At 41.2% G+C, this 19,519-nt stretch overlaps 2 protein-coding genes across 8 annotated transcripts in view; one reads left to right on the plus strand and one right to left on the minus strand.

Annotated features, from left to right (window-relative positions):
- LOC114872947 (glycogen synthase kinase-3 beta-like) overlaps window positions 1–3,822 on the minus strand; it is a 37,206-nt gene extending 33,384 nt beyond the window's left edge. For 2 of the 7 annotated variants that reach the window (XM_029180768.2, XM_029180751.2), the window contains exon 1: window positions 1,987–3,822. In XM_029180768.2, the coding sequence (XP_029036601.1) occupies window positions 1,987–2,071 (85 nt within the window). In that variant the 5' untranslated portion in view covers window positions 2,072–3,822. The other 5 variants (XM_029180759.2, XM_046286477.1, XM_029180777.2 and 2 more) reach the window with 5 other exon arrangements.
- Window positions 3,823–3,969: 147 nt separating this feature from the next.
- LOC114872922 (connectin-like) overlaps window positions 3,970–19,519 on the plus strand; it is a 174,862-nt gene continuing 159,312 nt past the window's right edge. Inside the window, exons 1-5 of the mRNA XM_029180680.2 lie at window positions 3,970–4,057; window positions 4,130–4,218; window positions 4,432–4,532; window positions 4,603–4,698; window positions 4,791–5,072. The gene's annotated coding sequence lies outside the window, so the exon portion shown is untranslated. The remainder of the gene's footprint in view (window positions 4,058–4,129; window positions 4,219–4,431; window positions 4,533–4,602; window positions 4,699–4,790; window positions 5,073–19,519) is intronic.

The following is a 19,519-nucleotide window of genomic DNA, read 5'->3' on the forward strand; positions in this document are numbered from 1 at the left end:
CCCCGATTTTAACAGAAGAAAATCAATAACGTTTGCAAAAATATTTGCGTCAATGAATCACTTTCTGGAAAAATACTGATAATCAGAATTTAAGATATTAATGATAAGGAAAGGATTAGCAACCGATTTGACGAATTTGTATAGATCGATATTCCGAGGAAGAAAATTCCTTTTGCCCGTGGTACTATGGGAATAGATGGTATACCTGAATTTCGAAAGGGACTGGAAGGGCGTAGCCCAAATATCGGTCAGATGATACCTTCGATTGTTCAGCGCCATGCTACCACCGAAGGTACCACGTTTCTTAAAAATATCATACTTCAGCATATTTGTAGATTAGTTCATTGTTCAATGTAGGTGATTTTAGCCTTCCTTTCATGAGACACATTGTTCAAACAATTATAAAGGAAGATAAGGGAAGAAATTCCATGTTTGCATTTGAAAAACAAAGAAATTTGGTCTGTGAGTAACTGTACCAATAGAGATTAGTATGCCTGGTGGTCAGGAGCTTATAAATAGTAGCTTTTGAGCTGCAAGGAGACATCACTGATGATAATATCAGTTGTATTTTAATTAGCTCCCAAATGTGACTGTAGAAACTTAAAAATTATTGAACCTATGATGCGTATAAATACTTGAAGAACCAGAGGTACACGCTATGTTTCATAAAAACCTTAATTCTGTACGAACAAATTGTATTAATTATTCATTTAAATCATTGCAGAGTGCATGAACCTTCAATCGATAAAAGTTATATGTTCAGAAATCACTGTCATATAATTGTAGCCTATTTTTGGTAGCAATACTTGCACAAGTCAATTGTATATGAAAAAAGACTGCGTTTCCTGAGATTTTCATTATCATCATGAGGTGTAAAGTATTACTACCATATTTGCTTTGCTCTTATTAACATTTTTGAGTAATAGAACTATGACTCATTCATAAATAATGTATCATATGATATTCAACAAAATTATAATTAGTTTCTAAGCTCATAAATGATCTATTCTTTCAGGTATTATACCCTGCATAATTTAATTAAGTCTTGAGGAATTACTAACAGTAAAATTACAGTGTTATGATAAAAAGTAACACTGTTTTTCCTTGTAGATATATAAATTCAGAGACTAACATTGCTGTGAAATGTTCATAAGCAATTCCTCTTAGAATCTTCAAGATTCATAACGTAAAATCCACAATCATGCAATAAACACATATAATTTTCAACATGCCAAAAACTGAACATAAGTTAGGACTGTTGGGCAAATCTCACTTGTCACTTGTACTTCAGGTTATTATCTATGGCATTCAAAAAAGGTACTATCACGTTGAAACATCTAAATTGTTAAGAAAAACTATCTGCCCGTGCAGCGGCATCAGCCGAATACAATGTTTACCGTCTACTCTATGCACAATTTTCAATAATTCCGATGTAAGGTCACAATAAAGATGTTGAAAATGATACGTAACAGCGATTTCTGACGGAATCGGTCGAGAACGATCGCGTTCTCGTGGACGACACCCGCGGTTGGTACCGTATTCTCACACTGTACGAGCGGAGAAACGCCGAAAGGCGAGGAGCACTAGCACGGCACGCGTATCGCGTAAACATGGGATTCAGCAGAAGCCGCCAAAATCGAGAATTACGAGGGTATGTAGAAGATCTAAACAGCATCGGTAAAAAGAATCCCCCCTACCCTCTTCCTCGGGCACCCGCTCCATCGCTTTCCCAAGTGTAACCCAGGCACTCGCACGCAGACGCACAGTTCTGCATTCGGAGACGAACAGGCGAGCGAGCGATGCGGCGAGAGAAAGAGCGCGGTAAGAGGGGCAACAAGTGAGGAAGGAGAGGGATCGTTCGGTGGGGAGACACGAGGGTGAAGGGGGGCATGCAAGAAGCGGGGAAAAATAGTGGAGGGGGAGAAGAGCGAGAGATCAGAGTAAAAGCGCTATGTTAGAGGTTAAGGCATGTCTTACGGTACTCACTGCTGACTCTCATGCCACCCAGGGGCGGATTCGAGGGCGCGTTGGTACAATCGGCAAAGGAGGTGGTCCTTGGTCGGAGGCTCATTCTGAAATCTTCTTGACCCCCTTCGCCACCGCCACCTGACACTATGCTTTAGAATATGCCGCTTCTGCTTCCGCTGGTCGCCGCCTCGGCTGGCCGTGCCACTTCCTCACGTGAAGATAGCCAGCAGCGCGTCGTCGCCGTCGCCGTCGTCGTCGTCGTCGTTGACACCACCTCGGACATCAATGACAGCGCGAACGATAATTACATCGCACGCACGCATGCACGTCCGCACGGTTCGGTTCTTCTATATTACGCCACGGCCGCGCTCGATCGATGGATGGAGGGAGAGAAAGAGAGCGAGACGGTACGAAACGGGGGGGAAAAGAGGGATAGAGTGAGAGAGATAGAAGAAGCGTGGAAGGGCGGGAGGGAGTAGGTGGAGGGATAGATGGGAGGGAAGAGCTATGAGCGAGCAAAGCGCGCGCAAGATTGGGAAAAAGGAAACTAAGGCGAGGAATCGTGGTCGACAATGGTTAACCACCGACACGGAGAAAAGGGAAAACAGAGAAAGTGGTGGCCGTCAAAATTTTCGCACCCCCGAGACACTTCCTTCGTGTATGATACTCGATCCCGCTTTAACGATGGTAGTGGTGGTGGTGATGTTAGGTTGCGGCTCGCACGATCCAAACGTTCGTTCAACAGCGCACACTGAATTTATACGCTTTGTTCGCACAAGCAACTTCACGCGACAGGCTTGAACCGATGCGATTCACACGACGCTCTTCTTTCCTTCTTCCAACGATGGCCACCAACGTTTTACGACACACCGCACCGACGATGACTGACTACACGAATTGACACAATTTACGACAATCTTTCGTATTAACCACCGCTGTCAGGGAGTATCATGCACCGAGAAGTGCGGTTCTACTACCTAATAACCTGACGAGGGCGCGGAGTATTGCGGAGAGTTATGCCGCGAGGGGAGGCAGGGGTTGACGTTTTCGGAATGGTTCGTACACACTCGCCAGTGGAGGCACACCGCCGCACTTGGTAGCTTTCCTATATAGCACAACTCCACGATGATCCGGTTGACGGGTCGGATTTCTTCGTCGTTGGTGATCTATGTATCTTGCCTTAGCTTCAGCTAGATCGCCAACACGACGAATTTATACTTTTTTTTCGATAATACCTCGAACGATCGTCGGTGTTACATCGTACTTCTCCTCTTGTCTCTTTTCTTTTTCGGCCTAACGGCGTAGTCGTCAATTATATCGCTCTGTCTCACTTACTCTCCCGCTTTTCTTCCCCTCTCTCTCTCTCTCTCTTATACTCTTTTCTTTCTTCTCTCACTTCTGCAACCGTACTTTTGCAGCGTGCGGGGGAAGCGCTACTGCCTCACCTCCTCTACTACCGTTCTTTCTCACTTACTCTATCTTCTTCGATATACTTTGAATCTTGTCACTGCTCGTCACTCTTTCCTGCGCTTCTTCACTTGTCAGGCCCGACTTTATCGACTTGCCGAGCTTTTACACGCTTGCTCACGATCTGGGTTATAACTAGGCGGAAAATGAATCGCGAACTTCTGCTGACGCCGACGTGGACGTCTTCGTCGTCGTCCGTGTCGACGTTGCTTAAGGGGAGGTCGTCGTCACCGTCGTTGTTCGCCTCTGCTTTCGTTGATCGTGAAACTACTATACAACTAAACGACGCCTCGAGCCTGGCGGCGGGAAAGAGATAATGGCGCGAGCTTACGCGGCAAAATCAATCCTTGACGATCAACGACGTTTTCTCTTCCTCGCCGTGCACACGAACACCACACCAGCTACGAATTTTTCGAAGCCTCCTCAGACATTGACCCGTTCGGGCTAGATCGGGCCACTCGAATGTCGACGGACATTGCCGAAAGTGACGTCAGTAATACCCCGCCCTGCCGCTTGCCGTACCGATGATCGTATGGCAAGTGGGAAGGCGCGCTGATCGCCAATATGGTCGCCATCTTACGAGAGCTTCTAATATTTGTCAAGTTCAGCGGTAAATTTAAAGGTAAACCGTGTTCTTTATACATTGAATTAATACGTTTGTAACTCGAATTAACGTAAGTTTCTTTTGGTTAAGAATAAACGTAGTGAAAGTACTTTTTCATTACCTGCCTTGCGACAATCTAGGGAGAACTAGCGAGAGCTCAATCAGCACTAAGGAGAAAGGTATAACTTAAACACCCCTTCCCGTCTCTTCTCTTTTAACTAGAAAAAGTTGCATATGATTGTGTGATAAAGCAATTCATTATTCATTATTTAAAATATTATGCTAGTAATATTTTTATACTCCATATATCATGCCCTCTGAAAATAGTACTATTTGCGCCACCTGACGGTGGCCAGGGAAATTAATGCAGTGGAATATTGCTTTCTTTGTAGAAGCAGTTTAAACGTTTCGCGCTGTACAGAAAATGGTAAAACATTTTATTATTACAAGAGAATGGTGTCAGAACAGAGCTGCAGTAGTATCATACGACGAAGTGAGTATATAAGGACATAAATTCAGACTTCATCACTGAATGATGTAAAAAATATCGTTTTCGTTTTCAGAGGAATTTTCGATCACGTGAATTGCGCGTTAGTTTTATTATTTCTATCGTGTCAAATGTATTTCGTCGCAATTATTTGAAGCAGCTAATCAAATTGGTAAGTATGAAGGAATTTGCTTTCAACGCTTAATATTTATGATACAGTCGGTCTCTACAATATTCTACATGGGTACGATGTCGTTATTACAGAGTACGACTTTGATGTGTTCTTCAGAACAGGCTGCTCGGTCACGTCAGCCATCTGGCGGCCATTTTGTATACATGGCTGCTCGGCGAAGCCTCTCCCCACTCTTAGCCGCACGCCAGTCACTAAAGCGCGGGCTAAGGTTCAAGTTGCATTTTAGATGCGAGCGAACGCACATCGTTTTCGGTTAGTGGTCATGAATTAAGTGAAATCTTGGGTACTTCAACGAAGATACAACAACTTGTGCGGGTGGTGTCTCGGTGTGGACTCTGGCGATCGACAATTCGGTAAGTTTTTTAACTGTCATCTTGTCACTTACGATAATCTTGTTCCTCCATTACGCGAGAAATGTTGACCTTCGTACATTGACTCTGGTCGCGTGTTAAATATTTTTCTCCGGAATTTTACACCCTGTCACGTATCGATATTTCGTCGCAACAAAAAGTCCAAATTACCGTGTTTTCGTTCGTTACGTGGCCGCGTCAAATCGCACGTGGAGGTGAAATACGGAGACAAATTACGTCCGGCAGTGCATGATTGCTCTAAATCGAGACAAATCGTAGGTAATTCGAGCGAACGTTAACTTTCCTGCGTCAACGGAAGCGGTCGAATGTACTTCGTATAGCGTGCTTGTTTGTGTCACGTGACCCTTGCATCTGACATTGGCGTTTATCGTGACGAATTACGAAATACTTTCCCAGTATATCAAAAGATATTTATTAAGCATTTTTCATTCTCGTACCGTGTATAAGCGACAAAATTTCTCTGTCCTTATTTCTTCAATTTGGTACTTCCACTAATTAGAGAAAGATCGTACCTGTTATCAAACGATCGAAGCGTGAAAGGTATTACCAGCCACAGTAGCAAAACTATGGCGTCGTGAAGTTCGGCTAGGTTTATCCGCTCGCCTAAACCTCTTCGGCTAAATTGTTTTAGCGACGAAAAGTTCGCGAGAAGTTTAAAGGGAGGGCACGTGTTAACTGTTTGCGTGGTGCTGGCGTAAGACACGGTCCTATTAAGGCTGCTTAACGAGAAAGTTTTTGCCTCGGGAAGAATTAAAGGACCAACAATTTTGTTTGTATAAATTCCCAGGTACGCGTACAATGGTATACAGAATGTTTAAGAAAATTAAGGTCAAGCTTCGTGTAACAATTTTTTAAAATGAAACGATATAATTTCAGACCATAGAGATTGTACATGAGAGAATTTTTATCTCTTCTGTAATTAATCATTTTTCTACCCATGTTTATTAAGATTCTTTTTGTTGAATAAGTAGAAGATTAGTTTCAACTTTATCGAACATTCTGTATAGGCCGGTCGGTGCACAGGGATAGAAATCCAAAATGCTATTCGATCCGTATAATCCGAGTAACATCGGCACTAAATTACCATTCCAATTGATTCGACGCCATAGTGGTAGCATTACCGTTCGCCAGCGATGCCGCGATTTATTTGGAAACCATAACACAATACCGTTTTCATGGAACAACGACCAGTTCCAGCGTAAGGTTCGCAGCTATTGTCGATGGGGACACGAGAGTCGTGTGTATCTAATGTTGACCAATGCGTTCTATTCTACTATGTTATTAACTGATACTGTGTTTGGCCACGTATACGTGCGAAAAGCCACTCGCTTGATTTATACGAGATGCAAATAGAATACGAACGACCTTTCCTGATAACACGTGGTAAACGATAATGCTTGATTATCGTGATATTTATTCGAATATAGGGGTGTTTGAAAATTTTCCTTTTTCCTTTGAATTTTATTTTTATCTTCAATACCTTTTCTCTTATAACGATTACAATATTGTCTCCCTGTCGATGGATGCACCAAAAGGCAACGACGAGTAGGGGGTGTAAATTAGCGAGGGAGACGAAGGAGGAAAAACGTGGAACGAGTGGCTTTTCGGGTGACGCGTTTTCCAGACCGGCATTTTCGCCCCCTAACGAGATTTCAACGGCCACTTTAGGGTGTCGTGAAAATCCTTTCAATGGGGCGTAGAGCGTATTGTTAGGCGATGTCTCGCTGTATCTCTGCGTCGCTACTTCGCGAACATAGATTCGATTTGTTCCCCTCTATTTCCCTCCGTTCTTTTTTTTTCGCGAGATTTTAGAGAACCTGCACCGATCGATCCGTGATCGAATTTCGACTCGTGTTCTCCGCACAGAATTTACAAAAATTTCGACCTTCCACTGATCTTCGCGTGAAATTCGATTTTCTTAAACGTGGTTCGAATTCGTCTCTCATTTGAAAATAAATGAAATGAAATATTTTTTTGTTTTATGTTTCAACGAATGATCGGTTATTTTATATTGAAAATATTAACGAGAACCGTATGTAGTTTTCATCTTCAAACTTTAACTTTTAAATTGATGTATCATAAGTGCTGTTTCATGATGCTTTTGTGCCGTGAAATCGTATCGGAAAGCAGAGTAGCGCAACTTCATTCGATGAATGAAATTGAAAGAATTATTAAGGTCACCGAAATACCGCGTATAATGGATGCCCCGTTAATAAACGAAAGGCAAGAAGATTTATTGCGTCGAGCATTTGAATACACGCCGTTAAATTACGAGGCAAAGCCCCTATAAAAGAATGAAAGTTTTAGCCAACCCCCGTTTCATATCAACCCCATCCTCGAGAACCATTCGATGACCAACTTCTGAAATTGTTCGAACATGAGTGTGCACGTTTATTTGCTCCTAGAGTGTTCCTCGAATGACCAACCAACGTCGTAAATATACGGGGTCAATTTTGACGAGTTGAAGAATCAATTTTTCAAGCTTTCCAAAGTTCAATTATCCAAGCTCGTTTGTCCTTTATGTTCGTTAATTCTGTTTTTATCGTGGTAACAAATTTTTGTAGCAACAAAACGCGAAATGTTTGTTAAACTTTTCGCGATCGCACCAAAAGCGTTGATCAAATAAAACATTTCATTCGCAGAAATACCTGCCAACAGGGCGGTTGAAGTTTGTTAAAAAGCACCGCTGGCCCGCCTGTTCCATCGAAAATGGGGGTTTATTTCCGCGTCGAGCGTTGTTTCGTCGAGTTGCTTTTGCTTTTCAAAGTCAACGCGGCGTGTTACAGCTCGCCACGATTGCAGCACGTGGAAATTGGCGCGTGTTTTTCACTCGCTAGAACCTGGCTGTAACTTACAGATTATTTGTTCGACTCCACGTCTCTTGTTTCCTATCGTTCCATTTTCAACAAAATTGCAACTCGTCGCAACATCGAATTCACGCAGATGACGAGAGAAACTTTTTATTCGCTTCTAAGTGAGTTGTTCAATTGATAGAATTTTGTTTATTTTTCATCAGTTTGTTTGTTTCGGTTTTTTAAATTCAGGCTCTCTCCATGGTCCGCCGTCCGGGGCTAATTAGAAATTATACATTCATTACCTCTTTTTCATCAACCTTTCTAAAAATTTTAAGTTTATTAATTCTTTTATAATTAAAAATAGAATCCCTCTGTTTTCATTAGAAATTACACATTTCTATTACCTTTTCTTCAGCAATTTTTCTAAAAATGTTAAGTTTATTAATTCTTTTATAATTAAAAATAGAATCCTTCTGTTCTCCATTCTTTTCGAAGCATCTTGAAATTGTTTTACCAAATTGCTGTGTCATTGAATAAATCAAAGAACGTTGCGGTTGATGAAAAGAAGAGGTGTGAATACGAATTGGGTGACGAGTAAATCGTTCAGTTTGGGTTCCCCTGGTATACGCTTTTATCTCCGTTTATTTCGTAGACAGGCGAATCACGTTTCTTTCGTCGACGATCAGGTGAAATCATCCGAGAGAATGAACCCGACAAAATGGACGGGTTTGTTCGTTGCGTTTCGTCGAACACGTGTCGCGAGTGAAACCATTGAACCGAGTGCATTCGGTACGAAACAGGTTGTGCACGGTTGTTGTTTTCATGACTGACGGATGCAATGGTGAGTTAATCCTATGGCAAAATGCCGTCCACCATGAAACGGGATAACCGACGTTCACGAAATAACCTGAAACGGTTTAACGCTTGTCAATCGGTAGATTTTCGAATCGATCACGTCGTGTTACATTTATTATGAACGCGAATCAGTGAACGATACTTGAAACATTTCGTTAATATTTCATTGATCTTTTCATTTAGAAATTGATAGATTTTATAGATTAATAAATAGTAATCAGTTCACACGAATCAATTATAGTATTTTAAATAACGAATGTATTCTTGTATTTCCCTTGTGATACAAATATAATTTAATTTAGAAGATTAGAAAGTGTTTCAATAATAGACGTATGGTTCCGTTTGGTCGTTCATTATCAGAAGCTTAAATCGTTAAATAAATGAATGAATACCTCGGACACATATTTCGTAGCGCGTCCAGGGGTTCATTAATTTTTAATTGCCCTCGACACAGTGTGCATTCGGCGATTTCGAAAAGCGTCCTGCTAATAGAATATCGTGATATGATTTTCGTTGTCCGCGGAATTAGCAGTTCGCCGATTATTCGATCGAGCATGGAAACATTCTGATAAATTCTGTAATAATCGTATTTATCGATCGTCGAATCGCGGACGATTGCGTTCGAACGTGGAACGCAATAATAATTTGTTCTGCCTTTGATTGCGAATCGTTATGCAGAAATCGTGCTCGCCTTGACCAACACCTACGATCGATAAAATTGCATCTTCTTTTCTCATAAATAATTTATAACGCTCTCTAGCTAAAGAAGCTTCTCGACTTTCGCTCGTAATAAATTGCAAGAATAAAAAATATGTCGCAATTTTGATTACACTCCGGTTTATCTTGAAATTCTAAAGGCACTCGAGAAGATACACTGTTTCAAGTTGCAATTATCGTTCGATCGTCCGGAATGAAACAAAGATGGCCGGTCGTGGGATCTCGAGGAAGGCAGCATCCATGTCGAAATGGTTAAAACGTTCTTCAGCGATGCAGAACGCGGAACGAACGAGCGACCCGGTGCTGGAAACCTTTTCCGTTCTTGGTCACCGTGTAACTTTGACGTCTCGTAATCCCTTTAAAAGTCCCAGCCACGCTCGGCGGGTTGGTACAATGAAGCGTTTAATGAACGCTTAAAATATACACGGCTGCGGTGATTAGCATCGAGAACGAATTCACCGTCTTAATTAGGTCCACCTTGTCGCCCGGTGTCGCAGCCGTGACGTTTTCATTCTCCGGATCCTCGTTCGAGTTCGCGGAAAAGGAACGAAGCGTAAAAACCGGCTGGACGCCTCGTTCTTTCGATCCCTTCTCTCTTTCTACCCCCTTTTATTCTCAACCCCTTGACGGTTCTCCCTTTTCGTCGACGATGTGTCTCGTTTCCAGGTTTCGCCACGGTTAGATCGCGTTTGTATCAATCAAGCGACGACATGAAAAATGATTTCGACGCTGACGCACGCGACGCTTTAAGCGGTGATTCATAGGGAGAGTCGGTCGACGAATACTTTGCTGGAAAAAAAATGAAAAGGGACGGAACTTGCCTTAGAACGAACGGACAGCCCCGATTTTGCGCGTTGATACCGCGAAATTTAAGCGTGTTGCATATCAAACGGCAGATTTTCAAACGTAGAAACTCTGAATGCGATTTCATGACTTAAAGGTATTATGAAAGTAGCACTTATGGTATATCAATTTAAAGCTTTCAGTTTGGGGAATGTTAATACATAAATGATTCGTTAATATTTTTAACCCAAAGTGACTGATTAAAATATGACCGATTTGGAAATAGAAATTTTCTACACGAATTGTCCTTCAACTGTCCATACCTTTCATTGTCTGAATAGTTTCGGTGTTGATTTCACCTTGAATAGAAGACGTCAGGTAGTTCGCACCGAGTAATAAAGATTCTTTCATGACAATCTCTAACAAGATTTTAGCCTGTCCTTTCGTTTCCTAATTTTCCACGGTGCTCCGAGGTTTCTCGTCGACAATAGCCTTCACCCTTAAAATCCTGTTACCTGGAAACTTACCTTCAACTTTCCATGCGACTGATTATTTCCTTGTCGATGCCCTGGCTCCTTCCAATCTTCCATCATGAAAACTTCTCGCATGGATCTCGGAATTCGTTGCGAAATTTGCTGATCCGAAGCAGTTGAAATTGTGTGGATAACTAAGAAGAAGAAGAAGAAGAAGCGAGAAACTTTTCCACTTTGCTTGCTTGTTGCTGGCTGACTACATCAGTTTCATCGTTTCTTCTCTTCCTTTTACTTCAACATTTTACATGTGCTGTTATAAAAATTCCAGTATCTAAGAGATTGATTGGGGATGAAAAAAAAATGATTCTTAACACCCTCTGTGTTAGACGAAGGTGTCGTTAGAAATTAATTAGATTGAATTAGAAAATCGTTGCAATTCTTACTGCGAATTTTTGAATAGTGCCAACTGAAGCTCTCATTCTTGACTCAATTCAGACCCATTCTACCCGTACTTATTAGCCGTGGGCGTGCAGCTATTTCACTCTGAAGAGTTTAAAGAAAATTGAGGCTATTTCGTTGATGGTTTCGATAGGTTAATAGTTACAACGTTTATCTGACGAGAACGATCCAAATCCAGCTTCGATATACGCAACAATGTGGCTTTTAATATTTCGGATAAAAGTAGCTGTCGGAAGGTATGGTTTCTTTAGGGAAACATTCGTGGTACGCGAGCCACGATTTCGAGTGGACGAGCCGAGGTTTGATCGCGTGCTTTCCAGCATTCCGCAACTTCTAAGACTTTTAAATCGAGAGTACGAAATGGCTGAGGGCTTCGACTTGAACTGCCTGCCCCCGCATAAAATCGTTTCCTGGCAATTTCCATGAATTTATGGCCGGCGGAGGGCACGTCGCGTTAAACAATTACAATTTGCAAAAATAAAAATTTCCACCCTCGCAATAAGACGATCTTATAATTTTCTTTGATTTCATTCGATCGAATATATTTTCGAATTCCTAGCAGAATTCTGTGAATTTAATTCAGTCCAAGCAGCAGGTAGAAATATTTCAGTGAAAGGATGTACGTACCTGGCTGCGTTAGCACCTGGCTTTGAGCGAAATTTCGGAAAACGCCCGTTTGCACCGGAAAAGCTCGCGCGGACAGGTAGATGCACGGTCACGGTGCAGTTTACATATCACGGCTCGTAAATCTTCTCTGTCTTTGGGTGAATTTACCTTCCATTTCTGTCCTGGCACTCGTAAAATTCCTCTGGAACAGGTGTACAAGCGTTGTCTCGGTATTAAGGAGATTTCTCCTTTAAAAATGTATCATGAGCTTCTGGCATTTTCATGAACCACTATATTTGTAAATATACAAGGAACAAAATAGCGATTATAGGATATATTTCAGTTGAAAAATATAAATAAATTTTTAATTTAATTTAATTTTTCTAGAGACGGTAAATAATGTTGCGAATTATAGTTAAAGGGAAAGAAATCGCACGTATGTTTCATATGCTTCGTTTGCGATCACATTTTACAGTCGAGAAACGTGAATGTGGAAGCGATCAAAGGGATCGATTTTGCCCGCCTTAAAGGGTGCATTGTAGAAACTCATACGCGTCGAGCATAATGCGAAATCAAATTGGTCAATCATGATCCTTGCGTAGTCTGCATAATTTACTCCGTGCTCGCTCGATTGGTTGATTCGATTATTCGTATCACATTGGGCGCTGGCTTGCGTATGTACCGTCGATTCCCAGTCACCGTGCCATGTTAATGTTACAGGATTTACTTGTTCAGTTAATTTGTACATAAACACGTGTTTGTTTCGGACTGATCATTATTTATTTAATTGTTTTATACATTTATTATGTAGTTTCATCGCGTGAAATTACATGAAAATTGGATGGACTGCAAATTCTTTTTTTGAGAAAATCGATTAAGTAGTGTTGGGTACGAGCAAACTAGCATTTTGAAATTATCGAATAAAACCACTGAGATTTGTATTGAGAAGCAATTGAGAAAAATTCGACCATAGAATTCAAAAAAGTTTAATTTTTTTTACATTTCAAAGTTTGCAAGCACCGAAACTTTGATCAGTTTCTTTATTTATAAATGAAATCTCTCGAAAGGAACTCAAAAGCTAAGTACCCGGAAATATCTTGCACTCCGAGAAAATGAAACATTTTAACATCCTCTTGCATGTAAAATTTGCGGTCTGAAGGCAGAAGAGAAGGCGTCAGCTTTCTCTCTGGGGAAGAAATTAAACAGAATTTTATAAAGGAAGGTGTTGCTCCAAAACGACGCGTCTCTGTTCCCGCGACTTTAATTGACCACGTTTTAACTTCAACATTTCTCGCCTGTCAGTCAACTGAAATGATGTATGGTAACCGAGTTTACATGTGTGCTGAATGATTCAGCGAGGTTTATCGGGAAAAAAGAGCGCTGAAAATTTAGTTATTCAACAGAAAAAGATCCGCGAAACTTTTAACCAGTTCGTGTTTCGTTTACACTACACGTCCATCTAAAAGTTTTAAAACCGATGCGAATTACGTTTCAATCAAAAGTCAGATTTAGGTTTTGCAGAAATAATGAAAATATTTGAAAGTGTTCAATTTTTAATAATATACGTTCTTGGAAACTTAAAGATTGTACGAACATTTCGACGAGAATAATTTAAATCTGATAATTTTCAACGTTTTACGCTGATTCATCTTGTACATTCAGTTGTCAAACTCCATTATTCACAGGGCGAGCAGAAAGGAAAGCGTTCGGATAATCCGTAGCCGGATTAATATTTCACGTAGTTGGAACATTTTTGATTCGTTACATCGCGATCCGATTTGCCGTGCTCGCGTTCTAATAAAACCGTACACGGTTACGGTCATACAAAATGCATGCTGAATGGCGGAACAAATGACCAAGGGAGGAAACGTTGTTTCCTGCCACGCGAGACAATCGTGACCACCGGAGGATTGCTTCTTTGGCGGAAAAAAAAAAAAATTTGAATTAAAAATGTAGATTAAAGCTAATCCACGGTGTAATCTTAAATTCCTGGTGTTCTACGTAACGTCGTTGTATTTTTTACCTTCACGCGAAACGGTGAAACGAAGTTACTTTATCGTGAAAAGAATTTTCATTCTTAACCCTTTCAACAATAATAGTTCTTGCTATTTTTGGATTTTTTTAAACAGAATTTAGATTAAAAAAATTAGTAATTTTGTAGCGTATTTTAATTGAAAATTTCAGAATTGCAATTTGCGATATATAATGGGTTGTCTTTCTTTTCTCTTGTCTTTTCTTTCTTTATCTTTCTTGAAAAAGGCGGATAGCTCCGGTTCTTTTGTCAGGGATATAATGCCGAGGCAACTTTACACCGGTATCAGTGTATTTCTAACGCGGCGCAGGATTATCCACGCTGCTTCAAAGGCTGGACAGTTAACCCTTCGTCTATTCTCCTTTTTATTTCCCTTTCGAACCGTCTCCTGCCGAGCCGTGTACCTTGTGCCACGATTCTCTTTTGCATTTACCCGATTATCCCTACTCCCACTCTCTTTTGTGCAGTTCGAGTCAGTAAACTTGGAGGAAACTGCATGTACCAGTTTCCCACTGCAGAAATGTGCAATAAAACGTTTGCTTGAATTCCTTCGAAATTTAACAGTGAAATGAATTATTAAAAATTTTATTTTTAGAAAAGTGTGCAGTCTATCAAGTTCTATCAATGAAAAATCTGAGATCTCGAAGTTAAATGCTCTTCAAGCAGATCAAATCATTTTCCTCGATGAATCCGCGTCCCCTAAAATGCTCCCTGCTGTATTTAATAGTCGAAGATGATACTCGTCGGTGCATCCAGTGCTCCAGTATCGACCATATGGGCCTCGGACTCGGCTCTCGTGGACATCTGTGTTGACGCAACAATGGTTTCGTCCAGTGGGCCACGAGTGTTCCCGCGTACTTGACTCCTTTTATTTTCTCTGACACAGTTACATCTCCTGGTCTTTTTTTAACACGTTCCATCTATCCGTTCCTTTCTACCTTTATCTGCCGGTTCATTGAGTTAAATCGACGTCCTCCGGTACGTAAGTTCCATTTCGACCGAATGAATGGTTAATTTGACCGTCATTCGGCTCGTACGAGCGTGATCCATGGATTAATTCAATTTCGTGCTAATTAATGGAGCCACTCTTTGGTTCCACTATTTGCCGCGGTTTGAATACCCTTCTACAAACGCGTCTGTCCTTTTCGCCTACATCTTCGGCATATTTGTTTCTTTTCAACCTTTTTCCCTTCTTCTGCTTTCCTGTAGCCTAGGTACTGGCCGTTCGATCGATCTTCTCTCTCAAGGAGAATATACCTCTTCCCCTCTCAAAAGTCGTTTCAGGGATTTTCGAGGACCTCTGGGGAAACGGAAGAACCGCCGTGCAAACGTATAATGGCATTACCCTCGGTTCGTTATCGTTGAAACGCAGCTATGCACAGACATTCGATTCGGTAACTGGCTATGCTTCCCGAAATTCCGATCGAAGTTCTTCTATCTTCGTTCTAACATATTATAATTCGTATCTTCGGTATTTGATAATTTTGACTTTATTCAAGATTCTCTTTCATTACCCTTCATATTTCCCCGAAATTTTACTAATCCTTCGACTTCATACATTACTCGTTCTCTTCCCCCTTGGGGTTCATTTCAACTCCATGTATCACGAAATCACTCTGTTGGAACCGAGTGATTTGCTAGATTAGGGGAACGCTAGGGACTTAGGGTAACACTTGACAGGTACAACGCAGTTCATGATCGTATTTCGAGTATGTATCTTGTTTTACCAGACAAGCCGTGTTAATGACATTGCATTCCACGCATCGTTCAATAATCTAATTATAATTTAATTTTCGTCAAAATAATTTAATCAAATTATACCGAAAGAAAGGAGTACAACAACAATTATATTTGTATCGAAATTTCAGTTTTGATAATATCGCGTAACGATAAGGGAACTCTTAACTCTAACAGGGCTGCGTTTAGTATTACAGTCTCGAGAATCAGACGAGTTAATTCAAGCCCAGCGACAATTATTACCTCTCTCCGTACGAGACTCCATTAAACCTACCGTGCGATCCAGGTGGAATATCGATGTACACTGCACGCGGTGCGTTAAATCCGCCTTAAGGAGGCAGCAATAAAGGAGGTCCCTGTGTCTCGATAGAATTTATCGCGTAGCTGGATGCAGACGGTCAGAAAATTCTCCCTTTTCCACCGAAACCCGTTGCAATTCTACCGCCTGCTTGATTACGAATTCTGGAAAGTTATTCGCCGTGCTTGTTTCAGTTCCCAGTTACGGCTCGACTCGCTCTCCTGTATGAAGGAAATACTCAAAAGATACTTTAATACAGTTTATCGTTGCTCATCTACCCGTGGTGTTGTTAATTTATGCGGTTCCCTCCGAACACAGATGCACCCGTGAACTTATGGGACACTTTGCGGTTTCTCTTTCTAGGCTCCAGTAAATTTTCAAATAAACTAGATTAGATGCTTTTTCAAATTTAGAACACTTTTATTAAAAAGGGTTAAAGGGTTTGATTTTAAGAAGAAACAGGAAAGATTAAGCTTCCCTGTCGAAATGATCGAGGAAAGTGAGGGTAAATCGAGCGTCGCGTACTTCCCTTGGGTGAATAGGAATTAAGATAAGCCGAATCTGATTTTCTCGTCGCGACGGACCCATAATCTTTTCTCTCCGGTTCCGAGGAAAGAGTTGTCGTTGCTGGTCGAAGAGATACGAGCATCGAAGCTTCCTTTCTGGCTGCCATTTTCTCCTATTTCCAATTCCATGTTTCGCGTTTCGCTCGACTCTTGTGATGCATCGATACACAAACACCGGGGTGCACACGGTTCACGTGTCCTCCTTTCACCGGGACTTTTATTCCCTTGACATCCGGCGACAACAGATCTTCCTTGTCGAGTCTGAGAATCGAATTACACGGACGGTGAAAAAAAGAAAAAAAAAAAAAAAATGGAGTTGCGAGAGATTTTTCGCGCTGAAAACGAACCCCTTTTTTATTCCGCATCGTTTCGTGGCATATCTATGTTTTTTTTTCAAATTTTATTTCATTTACTTTTTTGCTAAGCTATCTTCTAGTAAATTTTATTTATTCGCTCAAGAAAATTTGATTTTCACCGTAGAATTTCTGGAGATAGAGTTCGATCAAAACCGCGAGGACTATTTTTCATTTCTTGCGAAGTCAGAACTCGGGCATTTGCGACGCGTTAACCAACGGGGGGGAAAAAAAATGAAAGAACCGAGTGATCGACGGCGAAGCTTTCGTTTCGCAGGATGTTTCATTCGGACTTGACGGATAAAACTGTCGCCGTCTGACAGACAAAACGAAACACGTAGCGAACGTTTGGCAACCAGGGATATACGTTTCACCAAGACATCCCCACGAATTTTTACCTTTCTCACGTAGTATCGTCTGTCCTTACGATCCAGATGCATCTGCACTTTTACGATGCATGCAGAAGCGTTGGCTACGACGCGATCATTTATTAGTAAAGAAATTATGAATTTTTTCTTACCAACCGTGGAACACATTTCTTTCCGCTTTCCAACTTGGATATTTTAATTCAAAGCACCCGCTCGGAAACGTTTAATTTGCTTAATAAACGAAAGACACTTGGTTCTTCAAAGTAACCTCATTCTCAAAGGGTTGATTTTCAAGATAATTGTAGCCGGAAGGAAAACACGTCGGGAAATGAATTATGAAGCTTTTCGACGCGGATACTTTAAGTAATGAAAAGTCGCTCTATTAATCCTCGAACGGCGGACCAGGAAGAGAGCTCTAATTTTAATTTACTCCCCTGTTTCATATTTAAAAATGATTCTTCCGATATATGAAACTTTCTTGTCTGCTTTTTGGAAATAAAAGTGTCGCGTTAAGAGATTCAGGTTTTCTTTCTAAGAAGGAAAAAGAAGCGGGCAGTTTATTCGTTCAATTCATAATAGTAAGTAGTAAATGCATTACAGTGGATAGGGAATGAGATAATTTCTGTTATGCAAAGCTGGTTGTTCGCTACAACAGCGGAATATAACAGGGCAGGCAAATAGTGGCTTCGTCCACACAATGCAGCCCGGTTTGCGAGCGAACGTTTCATGCGTTACAGCCCAATATATTCGCGAATCAAAGACACGTGTCCCGTTGCACCGTAGCCCGCCATAAATTTCACCGTTGCTCCGTGCTTTCCTCGGAATTTCTCGAGAAGGGAAAACGCCGTGGAAAAGGACGTAACGAGAGAGCCGGATTAAATGAAACGCGAGCAATGATAAAAGCACCGAGCGTGCCTCGAACACGGAAACGACGAAAGTTAACGACGTCTTAGGTAAAATTGAAAAGAACGTAGCACGCATATTCAATTTCTCAACAATTTTACAAACCCGATGAGTACTCGCATTATTTGTACCAGTTGTTTTCTTGGATAGCAGTCTTTCAAGCATTCTCGTCTTTCCTTATCTTTTTTTTTATACAGTTATAAATGATATCAAAACCTCTTGGTCTTTTAGCTGATAAATTTGATTAAAAAATTGAAACTTAAATAAAATTCAATATTTCTCGACATAATAAATGGAAGGCATAGAAGGGAGATTTAACATAAATTTTTCCACAAGTCCAAAGAGCCCATTTTTATCAATGAATATACTTCCAACTGCAAATGTATTCTGGGCGCCCGAGAGGTGATCATGGAAGTTCGATTCGTGGAATTGAACGGCTCGCTTCAGGTTAATGAAACGTGGATACTTTCCGTTGCTTCTGATGCGGTTGTTCCTCGTGTTTACCGCGGATTTGAAACGGAACTACAGTACCGTTGCTGCGGTTTTCAGTTGCTACGATACAGTTTCGAGAGTTGTTTGATCGCGATTCGTTCGACATCTGATTGACGGTTTTCCGGTTCAATTTTTCCGACCCCTTTCCAGCAGAGGCAAGTTTAATTTCGATCGTAAAAAGGAAAGATTATTACAGTCTTTGAAATATTCATGACTTAGATGACTTAGATCCGAAGCCACTCTCTCGATATACATATTCAGTGCCTATCTGTACACATCACGTTCGTGTTGAAACGGTGAAATGCAGTTTAATAATTTAGCCGATAACAGCACCGGAGGCAGCTACCTAGCGGCACCGTTTAATCGCGTTATCAACAAGCCGTCCGCGTGAAATCTGTCGCGGACGTTGTCGAACTCGGTTAAAATTAACGACGACACGACAAGTTTCTTGACGTGTGAGCAGCTCGAATCGTATTTGTATTATTTTATCGTCTCTCGCGATCAATTTGAAACCACGCGTCCGTCCATTAATCGAGTATCAAACGAGAAATCAATTTGTCCTGGCTAATTAACAGCACGATCGCGTTCGAACCGTATCGATCTCTTATACGATCGATCGATCGTCGGATCACGCGATTCTGCTAAACACGCGAATCGTAAACGGAGATATTATTTTTCGTCACGCACATTAGACCGTGTTTCGATATTACGAAATGATTTTATCCCGGACACGCGAACGCCATTACAAATACGGAAGCGCGTTTCGACGCTCGCCGCACGCCTCGGACATCGTTCAAAATAATTTTCCCTGCTGGATATGAAGTCGCGAAATTATTGGCGCAAAACAAGCGAGCGACGGTAAATATCGGGAATAACAACGTGTACGTTCGATTTACGAGAAATGGCCGGGTATTGTTGGTGTGGATCGCCGATGGTCCAATTTCCATTTGTAACGAGCGAGATATTTTCGTCCACTTCGTTAACTTTGCTCG

The sequence above is a fragment of the Osmia bicornis genome, chromosome 7, assembly GCF_907164935.1.
Source record: "Osmia bicornis bicornis chromosome 7, iOsmBic2.1, whole genome shotgun sequence".
Lineage (NCBI taxonomy): Eukaryota > Metazoa > Arthropoda > Insecta > Hymenoptera > Megachilidae > Osmia > Osmia bicornis.